Source organism: Mercenaria mercenaria, chromosome 3, assembly GCF_021730395.1.
Source record: "Mercenaria mercenaria strain notata chromosome 3, MADL_Memer_1, whole genome shotgun sequence".
NCBI classification, from domain to species: Eukaryota; Metazoa; Mollusca; class Bivalvia; order Venerida; family Veneridae; genus Mercenaria; species Mercenaria mercenaria.
This window is the reverse complement of record NC_069363.1, coordinates 55,348,162-55,374,839: the sequence shown is the minus strand read 5'-3', so window position 1 is coordinate 55,374,839 and position 26,678 is coordinate 55,348,162. Positions and strand designations below refer to the sequence as shown.

Genomic DNA, 26,678 nt, shown 5'->3' with positions numbered 1-26,678 from the left:
CAGCAGAAGTTAATTACATGAATTCGAGTAAAAGCAAGGAAAGATGACAAACGGTTCAAGCATTATATGGTTCTTAAGTCTTTAAAATTGGGTGGAAAAACACAGACTACTGAAGCAGGCCGGGGTATTTTTGTTTAGTTCTACTTTTACCTCTAGCAACCCCAAAAAAACGATCATGCGAAGAAGTTGTGTAAACGTATTTCTATTTTTAGCTCTAGTGAACCTGAAAAGGGAGGTGAGTGCCCCTGTTGAACAATTTTAGGAAAGGGTCTTACAATGATGCTATATACCAAGTGTGATGTAGATCCATCTAGGCTAAGTCGTTTAAAGATATTTCTATTTTTAGCACTAGCGTCCTTAAAAGGTGTCGGGTGCCCCTATTTGAACAAATTTGGGAGAGGACCTTACAACGATGCCACATCTAAAATTTGATGAAGAGTCATACAAAGGTTAAAGAGAAGAAGTCATTTAAAGGTATTTATATTTCTAACTCTAGTGGTTCTAGTGGCCCCTAACAGGGGCCAAGCTGCTCTATTTGAATAAATCTGGGAAATACCTTGCAATGATGCTACAGATCAAGTTAGATGAAAATCCATGAAGCGGTTCATGAGTAGAGGCCATTTAAAGGTATTTCTATCTTTAGCTCTAGTGGCCAAGGGCCAAGCTCCCCCATTTGAACAATTTGGGAGAGGATCTTATACTGATGTTACAGATAAAGTCTAATGAAGAACCATCAAGCCGTTCACGAGTAGAGGTCATTAATAGGTATTTCTATCTTTAGTTCTAACGGCTCCTATAAGCGGCTAAGTGCCCGAATTTCAACAATTTGTTTTTAATTTGGGAGAGAACCTGATATTGAGATAATGCACGGAGGAACACGTGGGGTCTTCCTCCATCATCAAAGCTTGAAAGTCGCCATATGACCTATTATTGTATCGGTGCGACGTAAAACCCAACAAAAATAAAATAAAAATATATTGATGCTAAAGAATAAGTCTGATGAAGATCATCCAGCGGTTCATAAGAAGTCGTTTAAATGTATTTCTATTTATAAGATCTAGCGGCTCCTAAAGGAGCCAATCATCGCCATCTGAACAAATTTAAGAGGAGACCTTATAATGATGCTAAAGACCAAGTTTGATGAAGATCCATCTTGCGATTCGTGAAAAAAAGTAATTTATATTTTGTCTATTTTTAGCTCTGGCGGCCCCTTGAAGGGGCCAGGCTGAAATATATGATAAATCTTAGAGGACCATGCCAGAATGATACTGGATAAGTTTGGTGAAATTTTAATCAATAGTTTTAGAGAAGATGTCATCTGAAGACTTCGTGCTCAGCCGAGGTAAAAAAAACGACTGGCCAATTTGAGCCCCTTGATGTCACGCCAAGCATTTCTGAAAACCAAGATGGCCGACAAAGATAAGAATATGAAGTAATAACTTATATTTCCAAATTGAAACACCTTTCTTTGTAAATTAAGAATATATTGATTATAAATATGGATTGTAGAGTGTAATAGTGTAACAAAACCATTGTTATAATTGTATGGTAAGGTCATAAGATTATTCAGAAGCAAAACAATTTACCCGGTCTATTTGAACAACAGACAAAACCTACTACTTTATGTAACTTGTAAGAAAAGTTGAACACTATGTTACATGAGTTGAATGTATTTTAATTCCTATCAAGTCATTTTTTATATACTTTGCAAAATGCAAAGAATAATGTTTATTATCTAGGTTGTCAATTCCAGGAAGTCTAGCAAGCACACACATGGGCTGATCGCAATTACAGCAGTTTTTTCCAGTATTTAGTGTTATTTTCTTCAAAGTAATGCACAATTTTCAGCAATTTTCCATCAGTTTTTGAAAACATATGGAATGATATAAGCTCAAACGAACGAATTATTTACATCGGATCAGGTGGACACATGTAATAACGAGTTGTTTTGAGACTTGACTCCTGCAACAGAAGATGTTAGACTAACTATTCTAAAAATTTCGGAACGAATCTTTTAAACTCCGATACAGACATGGGAACCAAAAATGCCTGGGTGGTTTATAACGTTATATCTACAGACCGAGAGACTGAGGGTGTGTACCAAAGATTTTTTTTTTCAAAAATAAAAAGTATGGATAAACTTGGCTTGGAACTTTATACTTCCCAAAACATACTCATGTCCCGTCTCCCACTCATTTCTTTGGAAATGGTAGTTGATATTCCATGAGGGTAGCTTCTAGATAAAACAAAAAATAAAATCAACAAGAAGACAGAACGCAACCTTGTAACACTTGGCGAGGAACTGCAGTCTGCATACAGAAAGTTGGACCCAATTGAGTCGGCTCTAATGAAAATCCAGTTTTACCTATCGGAATTCCAGAATGGTATCCTTCATTGTTTTTGCTACAATTGATATGGTTTTCGTGCTACTGGAACCATCCGCAGCAGTTTTTGACATCAGACATTGTTACACTGACCAGGAAGGTCTAATACGTATCAGTTGTTCCAGCACTGACTTGGGCATGATTATGAACACCATTTCGTAGTTACGGTTGGTTGCGGTCATATATTTTGCGTTGGTGGCGAGTTAGCGACGACTGTGTTAACTAGAATCGCTACAGTAATTCATAGATATTCTGTCGATCATTTCGCAAGGACTACGATAATAATGAATTTATTTCTAAATATTGTTGAAAAAGTTGTGTGTGTTTTTTTTTTTTGGTTCAAGAGGTAGCATATTCGTTTAACAAGAGATCTCCTAAATTTCATTAGATTTTAAGTCAAGAGAGACAACATTTTAGCTAAGAAAGGTATCTTTGTTTAAGAGCTGTCTGTGTGAGCTAAAAATATATCAAGAACGTTACAGACCAGACTAGATTTTCCCCAGAATTCACGTGTACCTTATCAAAGTACATTGTACTTTCTCGCGCCTTCTTTGTTTCGCTGAATGGGATAAAACGATATATAAGATGCAAGACAACATTTATGGACTTACAAAAACAAAATAAAATAACAACATCCTCCATCATTTAATTGTAGTATACATTAATCATATTTATCATATTATACTGTATATTTTATACCCGTCTATAACTTGTATACACTGGTTCATAACAATTGCACAAGTTTTACACTCTACACTGCACATTTATAGAACAAAAACTGAACAGAACAGATATTTTAAGACTTATATATAAAACACCGTCTACAATATATATTATTCACACATACATGTTCAAGTGAGCTGGGGTCTGCCATAACCGACATAGTTTTAAACATGCGAATAAAAAGCCATGGCAACGTAAAGAGCGGATACTAAATGGTACTAGACTGTGGATTTAACTTGCTTTTGGTTACGTTCTATGCTTCCAAAGGATCTTTCCACATATTTTATCTCTGTGATTGAGTCTGGAGCTGGAAGTGAAATTTTCAGTGCTTGGACCATGTGATGTTGCCCGAGTCAAAAGTTTAAGTGTGGAAATAAAGCATGTGATTTATTCAAGAGGATGTTTTTTTACGCAAGTAAGAGTCTATCTTATTGTTAGTTTTATCAAGAATATCAGAAAGTCAATAAACATTGTCCAAGTTGAATTCAAGGTGGCTGCCATATTGTTTCGTTCAGATGTTTCAGGAGCGGTTGAATTTTCAAATCCGTAAAGTATGAATTAATTCATTTTTTGCTTCGGAAGTCAATTTTACAAAATAAGAGATGAGGACATATGTAGTTCTAGGCAGGTTGTATGAGTTTCATGGTAAATAGAATAACAGACAAATATCTGTTGATATTAATATTATCAGGCTCGGCAGATACGAGCGGAAGGGGTTCGGTTCCCTCACACCTTCCAGTCCATATCAACCTCGACCTGATAACATTGATACCAAAAGACAGTAGCCAGTTTTTCGCTATTTTACGTCTAACACAAGCCCATATTTACGAAATGTTTATGTAACTTGTCTCTTTGACAATATGCTACATATATCATGACTGCATTTTATAAAATTACTGATATGTAATATAGTTATATAATTTGTGCTTACTGTACAGTAATGTGTCATAAAACACTGAATATTGCACAAACAAAATGCGCCTCACGACATTCTTACACAAAATATGTTATGACAGTTTTAAAGTCATTTTGTACCATCTGTCATAAACGTAAGATGACATCTTACAAGCCTCGCCAAAAGACTTCGGTTTGGATGTTGTTTTTCCTCCGTCAGACTCGGGTTTTCCTCCGTCAGACTCTGTTTCAATTTGGGAAGCATTTGTATCTTGCGTTTCCCGCTCTTTTTCTTCAAGTAACTCGATGATACAATACTCACCTGTCAACAAAAATATAAGACAAATGAAACATCCTCAAACAAAATATTATCAAATTATATAGCGGTCTTGAATACGTTTCGTATATATCTAATAGATACCCACGAATGCCGACGCATGAGTGAGTCCAATAGCTCTACCTATTCTTTGAATAGTCGAGCTAAAAATGAGTAAAGGTGGAACATCATAGTCTAATGCAATTTTCAGGTAACACCCTACCTAACCTTACATAAATAGGTTAGGTTACCAAAAACAACCTACAAGGCATGGAATGAATCCTAGCAAAATAATAGCAGACTCGGTTTAATAGTCTGTTTGTGTGAGGTAAAGGAAAGAGCAACATTCCTCACGCAGAAGCATAAAGTCAAGAAAAGTGTGCGCTCACGTCATCATAATTATGCTTGTCAATAAAGATTAAATGTTTCCTCAGCTATTCGCCCTGAACGTCTATTTAAAAGAAATCAGTTCAGAAATATTTTGCTTTTTTTCAACACATCTCACTTCGAGTGAAATTTGTTCTTCTACTTCTTCCTATCATAATAATGGACAACGAACGAACACTGTAAAGAGTTATAGCTAATGAATGCTTTTAAGAATTTTTGGCATTAAAAAACCCCATAAATTGGCACCTGTGTGTACATCATGCAGGTTTATTAAATATCTTATTCTAATCATTTAGTGCCTTATTATAGCACATGACACTTGAGGAGGTACAGTGCATGACACATGTCACGCCGATAACACATGACTACGCTTTCTGATTTCCAGGACTCTTTTCTGTACAAGTATGTTAAAGCACTTTGTTTACTCTAAAGTATATACTGATAATATTTCATACAAAAACATCATGTGAAAGGTATTTAGTGGAAAGGAATGTATCTATGCAGTACATACCAAACACATCTCTCACAACTTCATCCGATAAGGAATGTGGTGGACCTGAAGCGAAACATTATAACCTCAGATTTGCCTTATTTCATGCCTCTTATTGTATGATGTCATCAGTATTGTTGTTTCTATTATAATCATGCCGTAAATATTCACAAATGAAGTAATTTCACGAGAGGATGCATTGTCTATAGTTACTGGGATGCATTGTCTATAGTTACTGGGATGAATTGTCTATTTTAACTGGGATGCATTGTCTTTAATAAATGGGAGGCTTTGTCTGCTGTTAAGGTGCATTGTCTATAGTTAAAAATGTACTGGAATACATTGTCTTACTGGGAGTGTCGTCTACAGTCACCAGGATGTGTGTTTTGTTGATACGAGTTGTCTATACTCACTGGGATGTATTGTTTACAGTCACTGGAAAGCACTGTTTACAGTCAATGGGATGTATTGTTTACAGTTAATTGAAATCATTGTTTACAGTCACTAGGATGCATTGTTTACAGTCAATGGGATGCATGGTTTACAGTCAATGGGATGCATTGTTTACAGTCACTGGAAAGCACTGTTTACAGTCAATGGGATGTATTGTTTACAGTTACTTGAAATCATTGTTTACAGTCACTAGGATGCATTGTTTACAGTCAATGGGATGCATGGTTTACAGTCAATGGGATGCATTGTTTACAGTCAATGGAAAGCACTGTTTACAGTCAATGGGATGTATTGCTTACAATTACTGGAAAGCATTGTTTACAGTCGCTGGAAAGCTCTGTTTACAGTCACTGGGATGCATTGCTACAGTCACGGGGGTGCATTGTTTACAGTCAATGGGATGTATTGTTTACAGTAACTGGAAAGCACTGTTTACAGACACTGGGATATATTGTTTACAGTTACTGGAAAGCATTGCTTACAGTAACTGGGATGTATTGTTTACAGTCAATTGGATGTATTGTTTACAGTAACTGTTTACATATACTGGGATGCATTGTTTACATAAACTGGGATGCATTGTTTACAGATACTGTGATGCATTGTTTACAGTAACTGGAAAGCACTGTTTACAGTCACTGGGATGCATTGTTTACAGTCACCGGAAAGCACTGTTTACAGTCACTGGGATGCATTGTTTACAGTCACCGGAAAGCACTGTTTACAGTCAATGGGATGCATTGTATACAGTCACTGGAAAGCACTGTTTACAGTCAATGGGATGCATTGTATACAGTCACCGGAAAGCACTATTTACAGTCAATGGGATGCATTGTATACAGTCACCGGAAAGCACTGTTTACAGTCATTGGGATGCACTGTTTACAGTCACTGGAAAGCACTGTTTACAGTCACTGGGATGCACTGTTTAAAGTCACTGGAAGGCAATGTTTAACAATGGGACGCATTGTATAAAGTCACTGGAAAGCACTGTTTACAGTAACTGGGATGCATTGTTTACAGTCAATGGGATGCATTGTTTACAGTGAATAGGATGCATTGTTTACAGTCACTGGGATGCATTGTTTACAGTCAATGGGATGCATTGTTTACAGTCACTGGGATATACTGTTAACAGTCACTGGGATGCATTGCTACAGTCACTGGAAAGCACTGTTTACAGTCACTGGGATGCATTGTTTACAGTCAATAGGATGCATTGTTTATATATACTGGGATGCATTGTTTACATATACTGGGATGCACTGTTTACAGATACTGGGATGCATTGTTTACAGTCACTGGAAAGAACTGTTTACAGTCACTGGGATGCATTGTTTACAGTCACCGGAAAGCACTGTTTACAGTCAATGGGATGGATTGCTACAGTCACTGGAAAGCACTGTTTACAGTCACTGGGATGCATTGTTAACAGTCAATGGGATGCATTGTTTATATTTACTGGGATGCATTGTTTACATATACTGGGATGCACTGTTTACAGATACTGGGATGCATTGTTTACAGTCACTGGAAAGCACTGTTTACAGTCACTGGGATGCATTGTTTACAGTCACCGGAAAGCACTGTTTACAGTCAATGGGATGCATTGTATACAGTCACTGGAAAGCACTGTTTACAGTCAATGGAATGCATTGCTACAGTCAGTGGAAAGCACTGTAAACTAGAAATTGCTTTTGTAAAAAAGCGCATGTCTCCCCCAATGCAAAGTCCTATAGGCAAGAAGTCAACAGGGGTCAGGAGCGAAAGTCAAAGAGACACTGATAGTTGGCTGCAATAGGGATCATCTACTTGGCATGTCCAGTCACCCCTATTAGTTTCAACACTCAACAGGCTCCTGTGACCTTGACCTTTGATCAAGTGACCCCAAAATAAATAGGGGCCATCTACTCTTCATGTCCAATCATCCTATTAAGTTTCAACATTCTAGGTCAAGTGGTTCCTAAGTTATTTTCCGGAAATTATTTTACATGACCTGGCCCCTGTGACCTTGACCTTTAACAGACTGACCCCAAAACCAATAGGGGTCATCTACTCTGCATGTTCAATCATCCTATGAAGTTTCAACATTCTGGGTCAAGAGGTTCTCAAGTTATTAATTGGAAATGGTTATCAATGTTCAGGCCCCTGTGACCTTGACCTTTAATGGAGTTACCCCAAAAACAAATAGGGGTCATTAACTCTGCAGGAACAATCATCCTATGAAGTTTCAACATTCTGGGTCGAGAGGTTCTCAAGTTATTGATTGGAAACAGTTTTTCGATGTTCAGGCCCCTGTGACCTTGACCTTTAACAGAGTGACCCCAAAATCGATAGGGGTCATCTACTTTGCATGACCAATCATCCTATTAAGTTTCAACATTCTGGGTCGAGAGGTTCTCAAGTAATTGATTGGAAACAGTTTTTCGATGTTCAGGCCCCTGTGACCTTGACCTTTAACAGAGTGACCCCAAAATCGATAGGGGTCATCTACTTTGCATGACCAATCATCCTATTAAGTTTCAACATTCTGGGTCAAGTGGTTCTCAAGTTACTGTCCGGAAATGGTTTTCAATGTTCAGGCCCCTGTGACCTTGACCTTCAACAAAGTGACCCCAAAATCGATAGGGGTCATCTACTCTGCATGACCAATCATCCTTTGAAGTTTCAACATTCTGGGTCATGTCGTTCTCGAGTTATTGATCAGAAATGGTTTTCCATGTTCAGGCCCCTGTGACCTTGACCTTCGACGGAGTGACCCCAAAATCAATAGGGGTCATCTACTTTGCATGACCAATCATCCTATGAAGTTTCAACATTCTGGGTCAAGTCGTTATCGAGTTATTGATCGGAAATGGTTTTCAATGTTCAGGCCCCTGTGACCTTGACCTTTGACGGAGTGACCCCAAAAACAATAGGAGTCGTCTCCTCTATAAGCCCTACCAACCTATGAAGTTTGAAGGTTCTAGGCCAAATGGTTCTCCAGTTATTGCTCCGAAATGAAGTGTGACGTACAGATGGACGGACGGACGGAAGAACAGGACAAAAACAATATGTCTCCCCCAGATGGAGGGAGACATAACAATCACTGGAATGCATTGTTTACAGTCAATGGGATGTATTGTTTACAGATACTGGGGTGCATTGTTTACAGTCATTGGAAAGCATTGTTTACAGTCACTGGGATTAATTGTTTACAGTCACTGGAAAGCATTGTTTACAGTAACTGTGATGTATTGTTTACAGTCAATGAGATGCATTGTTTACAGTCACTGGGATATACTGTTTACAGTCACTGGGATGCATTACTACAGTCAGTGGAAAGCACTGTTAACAGTCACTGGGATGCATTGTTTACAGTTACTGGAAAGCATTGCTTACAGTAACTGGGATGTATTGTTTACAGTCAATTGGATGTATTGTTTACAGTAACTGTTTACATATACTGGGATGCATTGTTTACATAAACTGGGATGCATTGTTTACAGATACTGTGATGCATTGTTTACAGTAACTGGAAAGCACTGTTTACAGTCACTGAGATGCATTGTTTACAGTCACCGGAAAGCACTGTTTACAGTCAATGGGATGCATTGTATACAGTCTTTGGAAAGCACTGTTTACAGTCAATGGGATGCATTGTATACAGTCTTTTGTTTGTTTGTTTTGGGTTTAACGCCATTTTTCAACAGTATTTCAGTTATGTAACGGCGGGCAGTTAACCTAACCAGTTTTCCTGGATTCTGTACCAGTACAAACCTGTTCTCCGCAAGTAACTGCCAACTTCCCCACATGAATCAGAGGTGGAGGACTAATGATTTCAGACACAATGTCGTTTATCAAATAGTCACGGAGAACAATTGTATACAGTCACTGGAAAGCACTGTTTACAAACAATGGGATGCATTGTATACAGTCACTGGAAAGCACTGTTTACAGTCAATGGGATGCATTGTATACAGTCACTGGAATGCACTGTTTACAGTTACTGGGATGCATTGTTTACAGTCACTGGAAAGCAATGTTTACCAATGGGATGCATTGTATAAAGTCACTGGAATGCATTATTTACAGTTACTTGGATGCATTGTTTACAGTCACTGGAAAGCAATGTTTACCAATGGGATGCATTGTATAAAGTCACTGGAATGCACTGTTTACAGTTACTGGGATGGATTGTTTACAGTCACTGGGATGCATTGTTTACAGTAGAAAGCACTGTTTACAGTCACTGGGATGCATTGTTTACCATTACTGGGATGCATTGTATACAGTCGCTGGAATGTACTGTTTACAGTTACTGGGATGGATTGTTTACAGTCACTGGGATGCACTGGAAAGCATTGTTTACAGTAACTGCGATGTATTGTTTACAGTCAATGAGATGCATTGTTTACAGTCACTGGGATATACTGTTTACAGTCACTGGGATGCATTGCTACAGTCAGTGGAAAGCACTGTTAACAGACACTGGGATATATTGTTTACAGTCAATGGGATGCATTGTTAACAGATACTGGGGTACATTGTTTACAATCATTGGAAAGCATTGTTTAGAGTCACTGGAAAGCATTGTTTACAGTCACTGGGATGCATTGTTAACAGATACTGGTGTGCATTGTTTACAGTCACTGGAAAGCATTGTTTAGAGCCACTGGAAAGCATTGTTTACAATCACTGGAAAGCACTATTTACAGTCACTGGGATACATTGTTTACAGTCACTGGAAAGCACTGTTTACAGTCAACGGGATGCATTGTTTACAGTCACTGGGATGCATTGTTTACAGTCACGGGGATGCATTGTTTACAGTCACTGGAAGCACTGTTTACAGTCAATGGGATGTATTGTTAACCATTACCGGAATGCATTGTTTACAGTCAATGGGATGTACTGTTTACAGTCACTTGGATGCATTGTTTACAGTCACTGGGATGCATTGTTTACAGTCACTGGAAAGCACTGTTTACAGTCACTGGGATGCATTGTTTACAGTCACCGGAAAGCACTGTTTACAGTCACTGGAAAGCACTGTTTACAGTCAATGGGATGCATTGTTTACAGTCACTGGAAAGCACTGTTTACAGTCACGGGGATGCATTGTTTATAGTCACTGGAAACACTGTTTACAGTCAATGGGATGCTTTGTTAACCATTACCGGGATGCATTGTTTACAGTCACTTGGATGCATTGTTTACAGTCACTTGGATGCATTGTTTACAGTCAATGGGATGCAATGTTTACAGTCAATGTGATGCATTGTTTACAGTCACTGTGATGCATTGTTTACAGTCAATGGGATGCATTGTTTACAGTCACTGGAAAGCACTGTTCACAATAAATGGGATGCATTGTTTACAGTTACTGTGATGCATTGTCTAGTCACTGGAAAGCACTGTTTACAGTTAACTGAATGCATTGTTTACAGTCACTGTGATGCATTGTTTACAGTCAATAGGATGCATTGTTTATGATCACTGGGATGAATTGTATACAGTCACTGAGATGCATTGCCTATAGTTATCAGGATATGCATGCAGTACTTAAATGTGTTTTAGGATAGAACTGATACAAGATGCATTATACTAATGTTTTGCCCTTTACAAATACAGAATATCCTTTACTCCATTATGAAAATGTTTTGTTGATATAAGGTATAACTTGACAATTGAGCCATGCCATGGGAAAATCAACATAGTGGGTGTGCGACCAGCATGGATCCAGACCAGCCTGCGCATCCGCGCAGTCTGGTCAGGCTCCATGCTGTTCGCTAACAGTTTCTCCAATTCCAATAGGCTTTAAAAGCGAACAGCATGGAGCCTGACCAGACTGCGCGGATGCGCAGGCTGGTCTGGATCCATGCTGGTCGCACACCCACTATGTTGGTTTTCCCATGGCACGGCTCAATTGTCAATTTATACCTTATATCTACAAAACATTGTCATAATGGAGTAAAGGATATTCTGTATTTGTAAAGGGCAAAACATTAGTATAATGCATCTTGTATCAGATGTGTAATGTATATGTACCTGGCCATACTGTCGGATCATACTCCACTGTTCCCAGATAATACAGTGTGTCTTCCTTCATCAGTGACACCAGCAAGTCTCTGTACCTAGAATACATTAACAACTGAATGAGATATAGTCAGAGAAAAAACAAGATACTTCTGGATATGTGATGAAAGTCAGTATGTAGAAATGGATATTTTTAATTTTTTTTTTATTTTGTTTTATAATGTTGTGGTACTTTTTCTTCAAACTTCAATAAAACTTGGTATAATCTGATGTGTAGGCAGACTGATGCTGAAGTGTCTGAGGAAGTACTCCTTCAGAAAATGTTTGGTTTTCGAATTGATTTAAGTTGTAAGTATATCTCGAGGGATGAATGCGAAAGAGTTCTAAGTGCATATAAATAAAGAAGCACTTAGAACTTTTTCGCATTCACCCCTCGATCTGTGCTACCTTCAAAGTTTTTTTTTAGCAATTCCACCTGTTCATATATCCATGTAAGCACATGCATAAAGACCCTTTGGGAAGCTTTTCTGCCTAATGCATATATAAGTAATACTTCTGACACTGGTGTATTATAAAGTTATCTAAGTATCTCATGTATATAGATTTACTCACTGTTGGTGATCTACTAAATTTATGGCCTGAAATGATCTTCTGTCCCATACTACATCATACTGTCCACAAATTTCCCTAAATATATATTAAAGACTTTATATTAGTGGTAAACAAAATATCAAGTGACAAAGACATGAATATAAACATGAACATAAAATGATACTAAGTCTTGTACATTTTCCTTTTAAATTTCGAAACTGCTTAAACTGAACAGCAAAAGATAGCAAAACCTAGCAGTTAAGGACGTATGCTAGAATTTGGTGCTAAAATTTTCCCAATAACAGAATTTCTTTAAACTTTGGATATTGAAGGACAATCATCTAAGAAACAAAAATATGCAATAAAAATGATAGGTCACCGGTATCGGAAAAGAGTTATCTGACCTTGAAAACGGCATTTCCCCCAAAAATGACGTTTTCAAGGGCAGATAACTCTTTTTCGATACCGGTGACCTATGATTTTTATTGCATATTTTTGTTTCTTAGATGATTGTTCTTCAATATCCAAAGTTTAAAGAAATTCTGTTATTGGGAAAATTTTCGCCCATCTCATATACAGAGAATTCTAGCATACGCCTTTAAATATGTATACTAGCCCTTATCATGCTAAACACAACTGACTCTGCCTTCGCGACCAGTGTAGATCACGATCAGCCTGCACATCCGTACAGCCTGTTCATGATCTGCACTGTTCACCATTCAGTCAGTATCTTTTTGGTAAGCATACCTTTTAACAGTTAATGGTATTGTCCAAATTGAAAGATGGATGAGTTCATTAAAGAAATTTTGCAGGGTAAGGGCTAGTATCTCAAATCATTCTTATAATCCTGTATAAAATCATTTCCAAGGTATCTGCATTTCAGAAACAGCTATAAGTAAATGTCAAAATGCTAAATGTAAATTTTATACATATATTTTATATATATTTTTATTCTTGAGTAAATTAAAATTTCACTTTACACACTGAAAAAGTACCTGGACATATCAAACAGATCTGCTACATATAACTTCAGTCTTCCATCCTTACTCTGGAATATACATGAATATATTGCTTTCATAAAGAAAATAAAATTTTGATCTGCCTTCTCCTTACTGAGCTCAAATTTAAAATCAAATTAATAAACAGAACAAGAGGGACCCAAGATCACTCACCTGAGTTTCACACCTCAAACAGTTATAAGACAGGTATAAAATCCCATATGGAAACTAGGAACTGGAGTGGATTGAAATAAGCTTCAAGTTTTCTTCATAAGTGAATTAAATTAAAGAAACATAAATTAGGAACTACAAACTTTGAAGAAATCTTTTTATAAAAAAAAAATTAGTAAAATCAAATCCATTTATTTATTTTGTTGCACTTAACATCACATTAACACAAGTTAAGGTCATATGGTGACTTTATAGCTGATGATGGTAGAAGAAGATCCCCAAGTGCCCCTCAAGGCATTATTTCTGACATCTTGATAGAACTGTCAACATTCTTTAAGCCAGCTGAATGGCTTCCTCATACTTTTAAACAAGAGGGTCATGATGCCCCTATATCGCTCACCTGTTAAACTTGGCCTTCAAATCATCAAGATAAACATTCTGACCAAGTTTCATGAAGACAGGGTCATAAATGTGGCCTCTACAGCGTTAACAAGCTTTTCCTTTGATTTGAATGATGACCTAGTTTTTGACCCAACATGACCCAGTTTCAGACTTGGCAAAGGAATCATCAAGATAAACTTTCTTACCAAGTTTCATGAAGATAGGGTCAAAGATATGGCCTCTAGAGTGTTAACAAGCATTTCCTTTTATTTAAGCAGGTGACCTAGTCTTGATCCCACATGACCCAGTTTCTAACTTGGCCTAGAAATCATCAAGATGAACATTCTGACCAAGTTTCATGAATATAGGGTCATAAATGTGGCCTCAAGAGTGTTAACAAGCTTTTCCTTTCATTTGGCGGGTGACCTAGTTTTTGACCCCATATGACCCAGTTTTGAACTTGCCATAGGAATCATCAAGATAAACACTCTTTTAAAGTTCCATGAAGATAGGAGTGACTTATACCCCCACAATAGGGTCTTGTCACAGAAGAATGGCAACCATAAGAAATTTTAAAAATATTTAGAATAATCTAAAACGTAAAAATTTTTTAAACTATCATCCTGGGCTTCCGCGGCACATATAAGGAATACTAGTATGAGGGATGAGGTAAATATAAAAATCTCTAATATTAGAGATGCACTAAAAATGAATACAAGAAAGTGTCTTACCGACATGTTACCACAGAAAAATGTATTTACTTTTTACATAGGACTAATAATAAAAAAGTTCCCAAAATCTAAAAATAGAATTTCTAAAAATAGACTAGGGGAAGTAACTCAGTACAAAAATTAAAAAAAAAAGGTTACTTCCCTTCGGCTCTAAGCCAATCAGAATGATATAGTGAAAATGTATCAAAATTAACCTTAAATTCTAAGTTAAGGGGGTTTAATTCATGAAAAATTGGGGTCAGAGTTATGAACCTTGTGTCACATGATGTGGATGATAAGTTGAACATCTATTTTCAGTTTGAATCAAATCCGTTTAGTAATAACTGAGATATAGTGAAACGCGATGGGACTGGATGCGACAAAACTGACTCCTATATAGCCCCCCCACCCCCATTTATGGTGGGGGTATAAAAATATGGCCTCTAGAGTGTTAACAAGCATTTCCTTTGATTTGAGAGGGTGACCTAGTTTTTGACCCAGTTTCGAACTTGACCTAGAAATCATCATGATGAACATTCTGACCAAGTTTCATGAAGATAGGATCATAAATGTGGCCTCAAGAGTGTTAACAAGCTTTTCCTTTCATTTGGCGGGTGACCTAGTTTTTGACCCCATATGACCCAGTTTTGAACTTGCCATAGGAATCATCAAGATAAACACTCTTTTAAAGTTCCATGAAGATAGGGTCATAAATATGGCCTCTAGAGTGTTAACAAGCACTTCCTTTGATTTAAGAGGATGGCCTAGTTTTTGACCCCACATGACCCAGTTTCGAACAAGTTGTGTGCAAGTTTGTATCAAATGAATTGCAAAATGTGGTCTATATCGTGTTCACAAGCCAAAAATAGTAAATTTTGGCCCTTTAAGGGGCCATAACTCCGGAATCCATGATGGGATCTGGCCAATTTTCAAAAGGAACTGATACATTATGCCAATACAAGTTGTGTGCAAGTTTAATTAAAATTGATTGCAAAATGTGGTCTCTATTGTGTTCACAAGAAATTGTGAACAGATGATGACGGACGACGGGCGATCACAAAAGCTCACCTTGTCACTATGTGACAGGTGAGCTAATAATGTACACCACAAGCAGTTCTGAATTAGATATCAATCGATTAGAAAATGAACACTGTTTAAATCTCTTCATGAGCATAGATGACTACAGAATACTTCCAGAATATTATGCATTTCCTCTAACAAGGGCATAAAGTAACACTGATGGTTATAGACTGAAGGTAAGACAGTTAGAGTGAGGGTAAGTTTGTGCGTAAGGCTGTATGTTAGACTGTGGGTTGGACTTTGTATTAGACTTTGGGTAAGACTGAGGGTAAGACTCTAGGTTAGGTTGTGTGTTGGGCTGAAGGTAAGACTGAGGGTAAGACTCTAGGTCAGGTTGTGTGTTGAACTGAGGGTAAGTCTGAGGGTAGGTTGTGTGTTGGACTGAGGGTAAGACGGAGGGTAGGACTCTAAGTTAGGTTGTGTGTTGAACTGAGGGTAAGACTGAGGGTAAGACTTTAGGTTAGGTTGTGTGTTGAACTGAGGGTAAGACTGAGGGTAGGTTGTGTGTTGGACTGAGGGTAAGACGGAGGGTAGGACTCTAAGTTAGGTTGTGTGTTGAACTGAGGGTAAGACTGAGGGTAGGTTGTGTGTTAGACTGAGGGTAAGATGGAGGGTAAGACTCGAGGTTAGGCTGTGTGTTGAACTGAGGGTAAGACTGAGGGTTGGTTGTGTGTTGGACTGAGGGTAAGACGGAGGTTAAGACTCTAGGTTTGGTTGTGTGTTGAACTGAGGGTAAGACTGAGGGTAGGTTGTGTGTTGGACTGAGGGTAAGACGGAGGGTAAGACTCTAAGTTAGGTTTTGTGTTGAACTGAGGGTAAGACTGAGGGTAGGTTGTGTGTTGGACTGAGGGTAAGACTGAGGGTAAGACTCTAGGTTAGGTTGTGTGTTGGACTGAGGGTAAGACTCTAGGTTAGGTTGTGTGTTGGACTGAGGGTAAGACTCTAGGTTAGGTTGTGTGTTGGACTGAGGGTAAGACTCTGGGTTAGGTTGTGTGTTGGACTGAGAGTAAGACTGAGGGTAAGATAGCCGGTTTGACTGTATGTTTAGACCTTCAGGAAGCTGTTTTCAAGCATAGTTAATACAATGTCACAGAGTCATAGTGTTTTAAAAACATTAAATATCTAACAATATAATTCATATCCTGGCAGACTTTAAAAATTATACCTTGTAAAGATTTCCAATGTTTTCAACTGCCTGAATTTCATGGTCAATTTCATTTTCTTCAAAGAATTCTTTGACTGGCTGTTCAGCTATTTCTACCCCACAAACTGTATGCCCATTTCTGTACATCCTGAAAAACAAGGGTTTAGTTGAGCTTTGGATTAAAACAAGAGCTGTCACTATTAGTAACAAATGGCCCCAAAGTGTGCCCAAGAATGCTACAGTTGTGTGCGCAAAATACGCCAGATTAGTTTAGGTATGAATCATTTTGTGACCTTGACCTTGACCTGGGAGACCTGGGTCATAAGTGCGACACACCTCAATATGGTTAACATTTGTGTCAAATTATTTCAAATCCCTTGATAAATGGCAAATTATGGACCAGACAAGAAACAGACCATGTGAACCTTTGACTTCTAAGTGTGACCTTGACCTTGGAGCTAGGGGCCTGGGTCTTGCACATGACACTTCATCTCATAATAGGGAACATTTATGCCAAGTAATTTTAAAATCCCTTCATCGATGGCAGAGTTATGGACTGGACAAGAAACAGACCATGTTAAAACTTTAAGCTGAAAGTGTGACCTTGACCTGAGAGCTAGGGCTCTGTATTTTGCACATGACATGTCATCTCATTATGGGGAACATTTATGCCAAATAATTTCAAAATCCCTTGATGAATGGCAGAGTTATGAACCAGACATGAACAGACCCTGTTAACCTTTGACTTCTAAGTGTGACCTTGACCTTAGAGCTAGGGGTCTGGGTCTTGCGCATGACACATTGTCTCATTATGGTAAACATTTATGCCAAGTTATTTCAAAATCCCTTCATGGATTTTATCTTAAACTGAAACAAACAACCAGACTCTATATCACAGTCATGATACTTCAAATGTTTTCTGTTCAATGGGTTCTAATAAAATCTATATAAAAATTTGGAAGCTTAGAATGCAACCAAGCAAAATAAAAGCAGACTCAGTTTGACTAAGTCTGTTCATGAGAGGTAATGGAAAGTGCAACACCCCTCATGCCCCCCAAGCACTGGCTTAAGCAGAATTATATTACATATATATCGAATGGACTCCATGATCCCGAAGGACCATAAAATAAAACAACACAAACTCTAAGTCATGCCAACACAATTAATAATTCAAAAGGCTATATGGTTATTGTCCAACATTAATGGTGGAGGAAGACTCCAGGTGCCCTTTGAACATTACTTCTGACACAGGCGGGCACTTATGTAGAGAGTTTTACATGACGGCTAGACAGCTTCCTCTCAATAAAGAATTCTACACCTTAAGCAGAGGAAAGGGGCAAGAGACTCGAAGTCGAATATCTAAAGCATTTATACCTAAAATAATATTTCAAACTAGAAGATGCTTTTGTAGAAAAGAACTGAAGTGTGACGGATGGACAGATGGACGGACAGGGCAAAAACAATATGTCTCCTCCAGTAGAGGAGAGACATAATGAGATGTCAAATATTTACCACAAAATGTCAAAAGTTTTTCCACACAATGGCATAAATATGGATTTCTTTCTTCCTTGGAACATTTCCTCTTCTCTCTCATCCAGAAATCTACAAAGTAACATTTTAATGAATGCCATGAAGAAATCAATATATATATGCAACTTCTGGATATTGCATGTTAATTGTAATTTTAAGCACCATAAAACACATAAAACATGCTCACATAATGATACCTATGACACTTTTGATAAATGGTCATACATTTTTTCAGTAAAGCATTTAATAACATTGATGTATGAATAAGGAAAATTATTATATCTTATATTCTAACACGACCAGCAAATAATCTACATACATGTAGAGCAAAATCTATCTCGGGTTATTCTGCAATAAACCACTCGCGTGCAATGACGTCATACGATCCAGATGCGTAGCACGGTCGTAAAAAGTAGTAACCACTTTTTCTTACACTGTTAATACTAGTATGTCGTGTTAGAATCGAAATAATAAGTTCCCAAGTGTGATTTATCATAGAATAACCCGAGTTTTTCGTTCTTATGCGAAACAATATATCACTCAGGCCTACGGCCTTCATGATATATTCTTACGCATAAGAACTCAAAACTCGGGTTATTCTACGATAAACCACGTTTGGGAACTTATTGTTTCTTAAGTCATAAGCTACTTTTCTTAACCATTTTTACTTGATTTCTTTGGAATGAACCGGAGTAAATATCCAAACAAAAGTTATTAATACACTTTCAACAGTCATTTTATACAAAGACTTTATCAACAACTTGTTCTTTCATCATCCTCATTGTCCAGCATCTGTAGCCTGTTTTAAAAGTTTTGATCTCATAATCAATATATCTTTCCCTTCATTAAGATGCACACTGTAAATGAAAAGAAAACCCAGCTTGCATAACCTTGCATAGCCTAGAAATATTTGCTGGGCAGCTGCCACCTTTCTATCAGTTCTAATTCAACTTCCTGCTTTTACTTTTAACCTGGCCTGTAAAATAGTTCTTTTACTCTATCTTTGTGATGCACATTATTTCTGTTTTTTACTATTTTTAACAGCTATCCCTGACAACACGCCTGTTAGTCATAATCGTAAACGATTGCTAAGCAGTAGAACATAGACATAGACATAATCTGTTTGCCTAATTTAAATTTCACCTGTAACACAACATACATTGCCAATATGTATTAAATGTTATATAATCATTATGCAACTGAACTTTTTTACTTTATATTATCAAATATTCTATTACCTATCATGTGTGCTCTGGTGGAACGGAGTGTCACCCTCTGCCCAACGCTTTACCCATTCCTTGTTGTTGCAAACACCAGCATCAAGATCAGTTTCTACAACTTTACCGGACATAACTGGTAACTGCTGTGGAGAATATGATATAATGATGCACAATCACAAACAGGTCCATAGACTACAGCCAAAATAAGAAATATGAATGAAATTTATGAGAAATATGTTCAAAATTGTCTGAATGATTCTTTCAAATTAGATAGTGGTTTAAAAATCAAACTGGATAATGCCCAAAATCATGCTTGGCTAAAGGCCAAGTAATACTTATAAAACCCAACTTAGCTGGGTTTTAATGGGCAACAGTGGGTGGTCAAATACTTTCATGCTTTTCAATAACGTGTACCCCATTAAATGATTACTGTGTTAATACATATATTAGCCATAACTCATGCTCTCAATCATGAATAATGTATGTCTTTTTATTGTCCCTGATAAAAAAATGCTATTTCGTATCACAAGACAGTTGTCATTATCTATACATTTCTAATAAATGAGCCGCACCATGAGAAAACCAACATAGTGCATTTGCATCCGCGCAGTCTGGTCAGGATCCATGCTGTTCGCTAACGGTTTCTGTAATTGCAATAGGCTTTGAAAGCGAACAGCATGGATCCTGACCAGACTGCACGGATGGTCAGTCTGGTCTGGATCCATGCTAGTCGCAAATGCACTATGTTGGTTTTCTCATGGCGCGGCTCAAATGATTTGGCCAATGATCTTGTCACTGTCAACTCTGTCACCTTCACACTGTGAGATGACATATACAAGACTGAAAAGTGCCATGATGGTCCTATATTGCTTACCTGACTCAAATGGCTATATGATTTAAACAATTTTGGTAGATGACCTCTTAACAACGCTACATGCTAAATATCTAATTATATTTAAAGGTTTTCTTATATAAGTCCATGTAAAATAAGTGATCACCATGGACGAGGCCAATTTTAACTGCAGGGACATGATCTGAAATAACATGGTACAGGAAAACCACAAAAAGCTACATGCAAAATATCTAAGGTCAAGGACTTAAGGTTTTAGACAAGAAGATTTTTAAAGTTATGTTAAACAAGTGAACCCTAGGGGCATGATTTGAAAAAAATTGATAGAAGACCACTACACAATACTACCAATACTACATGCTAAATATCTAAGTTCAGTGCATTAAAGTTTTTGTCAAGAACTATATAAATCTACAGACCTGTACGTAAAACAACTGAACCCCAGGGTGGGGTCAATTTTGATGCAAGGGGCAATGATTTGCACAAACTTGGTAGAGTACAACTGCTAAAAGCTACATGCCAAATATCTTATGCTCTCGGGGTTTAGATTCTAGGCAAGAAGATTGTTTTAAAGTTTTCCTATATCAGCCTATGTGAACCCCAGGGCAAGGCCAATTTTAACCCAGGGCATGATTTGAACACCTTTTGGAAGAGGACTACAACACAATACTACATGTCAAATATCTAAGTTCAGGACATTATGGTTTTAGACAAGAAGATTTTTTCAAGTATTTCCTATTTAAGTCTATATGTAAAGGAAGAGAACCCCAGGGTGTGGCCATTTTGAGCCTATTGTGCATGATTAGTATAATTTTGTGGACAGACATTGGACAGATAACAGTGCATGATCACAATAGCTCAATCCAAGCACTTCATGCTCATGTGAGATAAAAACAGTTAAATTCTCATATTTTTAAACATATTCAGTACTGTACTTAAACCAAACAATGATAAAGATTGTTGAAAATGGGTTAAGTGTATTGTCATAATATATATAAGAAGCAGTCCTCAACTTTTTACATTGAGGTGATGATGTCTGGTGAAAGTCTTTTTAAAGTACAGAGCTTTGATAATGACTTACCTGTATATGTAACTTGAAGCAAGTCGCTTGACCTTGTAGTGAACTTGTACTAAATTATTTATATGCCACAATAATCCTTGCAACAGGGGTACTTGGGAATACCGAAAACTACTCCATTACCGAAAACTACCGAAAACCAGTTTTGATTACCGAAAACTACTTATATTTCTAAAAGTATTATTATTATGATATTAAATTTAATACATACTATTAATATATAATAATATATATTAACAGACGAAATTTTGAATTAATTCGTCCATGTTTAAGTGTTTAATCCGACATTATTGATTACGCTTTGAAAATGAAACATTGAGTTACTTCCCTTTCATATATATACTGTACAAAATCAGTTACACTGATTTGTTTTAGAGTTTCCGTAATATGAATATAAAATTATTAAGTTGATTTTTGAGAAAAATTAATTGTTGTCTTAATAGAAAGTTTGCACTTTTAGTCGAAAGAAAATATCAACGAGTCATTAAAACGGTGAGTTTATTTGTAGAGTGTTTGAAGAAAGAAGTTCAAAGGTAAGTATAAATGTTTTTCATACCTGGTTGAAATTTATTTTTTTGATATATTAACTTATTATTTAATGAGTGTTAATTTTAAATTTAGAGTCTTTTCAGGTTTGCACGTGCATCTTTAATCCATCTGTATGGTGCTAAATACATTCCCGCTCAAGTTCTTTAAGGTGATAACAATGTGTCTTTAATCTGAGCTTTCAAACGACACATTAAAGGTAATTATTAAAAACAATATATCTTGAAATTGATTCTTATTGAACCCGCTTCTCTTTAATCTACTTAACATCAGAAGAAACTACATAAAAAAAAGTTTTGTCACTCATTTTAATTCTTCATAGCTTGTTGTCTTCTTTGTTTTTAACGATATTTAAGCTTACGAAAAAGTAGCCTCAGTACCATTGTCTTTGGTTTCATTATGGAATATCCATGCTCTGTCTGTGCTCTTGAGTGCCATGAAGGCATACATTGTTCCAATTGTCAGAATTGGGTACATAGTGATTGTGCAAATTTAAGTTCTAAGGACTTGAAAAACTTGGTCTGCTGCTCACTTAAACTTTCTGTGCAAATGTGTGTGTTTCTCTGGATTTAACTACGATGCAAGTGCAGCTTGTCAAGGTAAATATAACTTCTTTTATATTCAGCCGTTATGATTTTAGAATCAACTGTGGATAAACGTATTGATTTTTGGATAATAATGAAGTATTTTCAAAATTAGTATGCATTAAAACAGATACGTATTTCACTGACCAATTATAAAAACTTTCAACAATCTTCAAGAAATCGTTTTGACTGATGTCTTTTTTTAAAATAAAAATGTCTTTTCCAATAACCAGCAGGATAGTTATAAACATTTATCAAGCAATAATTACTTGAATATGCAGGAAATTTGCAACGCTCATAACACGTGCAAACAGTCTATTTTCCGTCCAGTACGGACATAAAATATGCCGTGACCCGTCAAACATGTTATTTGTTATTTAAATCTAATTAATTGATGTACTTTATCTGAAAATGGAGATCATGTTATTCACGTTAATGTTCATATAAAGTCTTTTGAGTACGATTTCGTTTATATAGCTTACCGTCACAGACTGTTATATGGTACTGACCTGTTATATGCTTCAAATTTCACGCGTGTCAGCAGAAATTTCTTCAATTTGTAGCAAATATAAAACATTTTATGCTTTACGTTTCCTAAAAGCATCAAGTATGCGAGGATAAAATTTAAAAGATAAATGCAAATATGAAAATATTTTTACCTTGAATATCTAAGCTTTCAGAAAATATGTTTTTTTTGTATGTTTGTATGATGAATGGTCTGTGAGTTTTAATTGTTACAAATTCAGTCACATGAGATATTTCTGGATTCAATGAAGTTGCTTATCTCATGTTTTTTAAGTCTCTGGTAATTCTCAATGACAAAATCTAATTACTTCCACAAGCACGTGCAGAGAAGTCAAGTCACATGATTGGTCATATATATTTTCCGTCACGTACGGACTGGTAATATATGCACATATGTGCCGTACGAAAAGGTATAATTGTATAATAATATAATACACTGCAATATAGTATTTGGCTATAACTTATAGCCTTAAAGTTTACAAATTCTTTTCATGTCTGCTTCCCGTCCGTCATTTAGCAAATGTCCCCATACCGCATTGCACGTCCGTAAAGATAAAATAATGAAATATAAGAAGGAAAGAAATTCAAAGGTTTATACGTTGTTAAAGTTCCTTGTGATTTTAGATCATTTTAAAGAAGACGTTATCACCGGCATGAATTCTGTTTTCTTGGTTACTAGTGAAACATTGTGAATGTCGTTTTTCATCATTTTTTTTTTCTAAAAAGTTTCACTGGTAAAAATTACAAAGTGCTATTACACCTTAACGTCGTTGCCTTCAGGCCTATTTTCTTTTTTGCATTTCAGTTATATGTATCATTTTATTTTAAAACATAGTTACCATATTTCGGTCGGTGGCATTATAAAAAGATCCTTAAATTATAGTTATTTTTATTTTTAAAAATAAGACGATTTATGTGTATTGTATGAATAGACGGTCAAACAAGTTGTATACACTCCCTTAAATCCTCAGCCTCAGAAAGAACAGATAGTTGTACTTCACCGCTACTATACAACTCTCAAGCAGGATAAAGGTTATAAAAAGAAAGTCACCTGGCTAGGAGAGGGGGGTCTTGAAAGTCCGTTGGCCATTGTAGAATACGTCGGGAAATTTCCTGGGCATGCACCCCATGGCTTATCTCAAAACGACCAACAACAATACGTACGCAAACCCGACTATGTGATGGACGACATTGAAAAGATGACGAAACAGAAATGTAAACCTGCTGACATATACTTGACAATGAAGGACAAATACGACGAAACGACAAGACCTGAGATAGAGACAATTTACCAGAAAGCTCGTTACGTCAAGTCAAAGACTGCTGAAGACAACGGACAATTACTTACGACAAACATTGCAAACCAGATATGCCATCTGGACAATTTGGTTACAGACAATGACAATTTCGTACAGGCCTCAATCAGGACTGGTGGTAAAACCCCGACATTCTTACTCTATACAGACGAACAAATTGACGACATCAAGACGATGTGTTGCTCTGGACGGACTGCTTTAGGCGTGGACAAGACATTCAACCTATGTAAGATGCACGTGACGGTCACTTGTTTCAAGCAGTTGACAGTGACCGGTGACAAGACGAACGAACCGCCACTGTTCATTGGACCCATGTTCATCCATGACAATAGTGACTATGAAACATATAGTCACTTTTTTCACCATCTTAGACTGAAGTTGGGGACGAACCTAGCGAAACTCGTTATAGGTTCCGACGAAGAACAGGCAATGGTCAAGGCAATCGTGACTGAGTTTCCATGCTCTAGTCATGTTTTATGTACTAGACATTTGAAGGAAAACACCCGACAGCACTTGATTGACGAGGGGGTTCCTATTGCAGACAGGGAGGTCATTATGGGGAAAATGTTTGGGACAAACGGACTTGTGAACGCAACAGACGACGCTACCTTTGACACTCTTAGTGACGACATTGTAGAATACTGTACAAATTTTTCCAGTAAATTTGTTCAGTACTTTAGCAAAAGACTTCAACCAAACCTAAAATCCAAAGTTAATGAACCAATGAGAGAAGGCTTAATCCCCAGCAACTGGACAAACAACAACTCTGAGTCCATCAACCACGTCCTTAAACAGCCTGTCAATTGGGAAACCAAAAGTCTATCAGAGTTTGTTCGCCTCACAAAACGAGTTGTCACAGGATCGACATGACTGAACAAGAACGGACTAAGCTGTACCGACGCTACAGACAATATGTTGTTAAGGATGACAAACTTGTCACTTCGACTGACGGACGAAGTACTGTAGTTGGCCCAAGGACAGAAGGCAAAAAAACTGGACAACGTAAACGGAAAATTAATGTACGTACGGTGACGGTAACAAAAAAGGCTAAAGGTTTGTGATTATGTACATGTCAATTTAAAATATGCAATCAAATATATGAGATAGCGAATTTGATTGATTAAATGTGAGAACAGCTCAAGAAACATGACACAGTATTAATACTTGTGTAGCTGACTAATTATTTATTTTTCTACGATACATGATACAATTATTTATTTTATCTACCTATAATAATCCATTAACATCCGCTGTTCTCTAAAACACTGGTCTTTAAAAAATCATATGCAATCATAATTTGATAATGTTTAATAATACAATTATTTATAACATTATTTTCAAATAAAACAAACTTGTGACGACAATGACATTTAATACTATTCGATTATTTTATCAAAGGGAAGTAACTCAGTTTACAATTATCACTCATTTTAATAAAATCCAAATTAAACCACTTTAAAATTGTCAAATTTCTTCAAAATTTCGTCTGTTAATATATATTATTATATGTTATCAGAATATATTAACTTAAATTCCAAAACAGTAATACTTTTAGAAATATAAGTAGTTTTCGGTAATCAAAACTGGTTTTCGGTAGTTTTCGGTAATGGAGTAGTTTTCGGTATTCCCAAATACCGTTGCAACAGTGCAATCTTCAATACCTACAGATAACAATTTGTATGTAGTACACTATCTAATCTGATAACACCGTTTCAATTACACCTTTTTTTTGTAAAACGGATGCAAATGGATGTAAATCTAGTTTAGGTAAAATTGTATTGTAAGCAAAACTTACATTTACCTGTCGTGAATATGTGCTCCGCTGCGAATCAAGTTGTAAATGGTATACATAATATAACGGGAAACAACTCCGTTTAAACTTGCTTACTTGTGGTCTACAAAGATGTCTCTTGCCATTTTCTATTTAAATTTTTTGAATTGTTACACAAATTTACTGACTGCAAAATTAATGACATCTTCGTCTACTTGTACTTAATCATTGTGTAAAGTTTGATATGATAGGTGTGTGTATATAGTATTACTTTTTTTTACTTAAGAACCCAGAAACAAAAAAAATATATGAGAGATAAATCACCATCTTTAAGACACAACCTGAAAATTAATAGGGAAAGAGAAAAGGATTACGAAACTAGAAAGGTCAATACATTCTGACTTGAGTTCAGAAAACTTTTCTCTTGTTATACCCATTATCACAAGTTTATTGGAGTTACCTTCAGTCAAAGAACTATAAAATACATTTTATTTTATAGCTCTTTGCTTCAGTAGTCT

General features: G+C 36.6%; 1 protein-coding gene across 1 annotated transcript; it reads right to left on the bottom strand.

Annotated features, from left to right (window-relative positions):
* Positions 1-3,015: 3,015 nt before the first annotated feature.
* On the bottom strand, positions 3,016-26,291 carry LOC123524686 (probable thiopurine S-methyltransferase). The gene is made up of 9 exons (XM_053538614.1): positions 26,185-26,291; positions 19,509-19,633; positions 18,253-18,342; positions 16,762-16,888; positions 13,252-13,304; positions 12,278-12,352; positions 11,678-11,763; positions 5,216-5,260; positions 3,016-4,323 (listed from the first exon to the last, which is right to left on the bottom strand). The coding sequence occupies exons 2-9, from the start codon at positions 19,619-19,621 to the stop codon at positions 4,115-4,117; spliced, it is 798 nt and encodes a 265-aa protein (XP_053394589.1). The 5' UTR covers positions 19,622-19,633; positions 26,185-26,291; the 3' UTR covers positions 3,016-4,114.
* Positions 26,292-26,678: the final 387 nt, after the last annotated feature.

What these genes read in the sequence shown, in the direction of transcription:
- LOC123524686 (XM_053538614.1), bottom strand. Translation starts at nt 19,621, where the DNA reads ATGTCCGGTAAAGTTGTAGAAACTGATCTTGATGCTGGTGTTTGCAAC. An exon ending in ACATTGGAAATCTTTACAAG is followed by an intron (nt 13,305 to 16,761) that starts GTATAATTTTTA and finishes TGTATATTCCAG; the next exon opens with AGTAAGGATGGAAGACTGAA. An exon ending in AATTTAGTAGATCACCAACA is followed by an intron (nt 11,764 to 12,277) that starts GTGAGTAAATCT and finishes AATGTATTCTAG; the next exon opens with GTACAGAGACTTGCTGGTGT.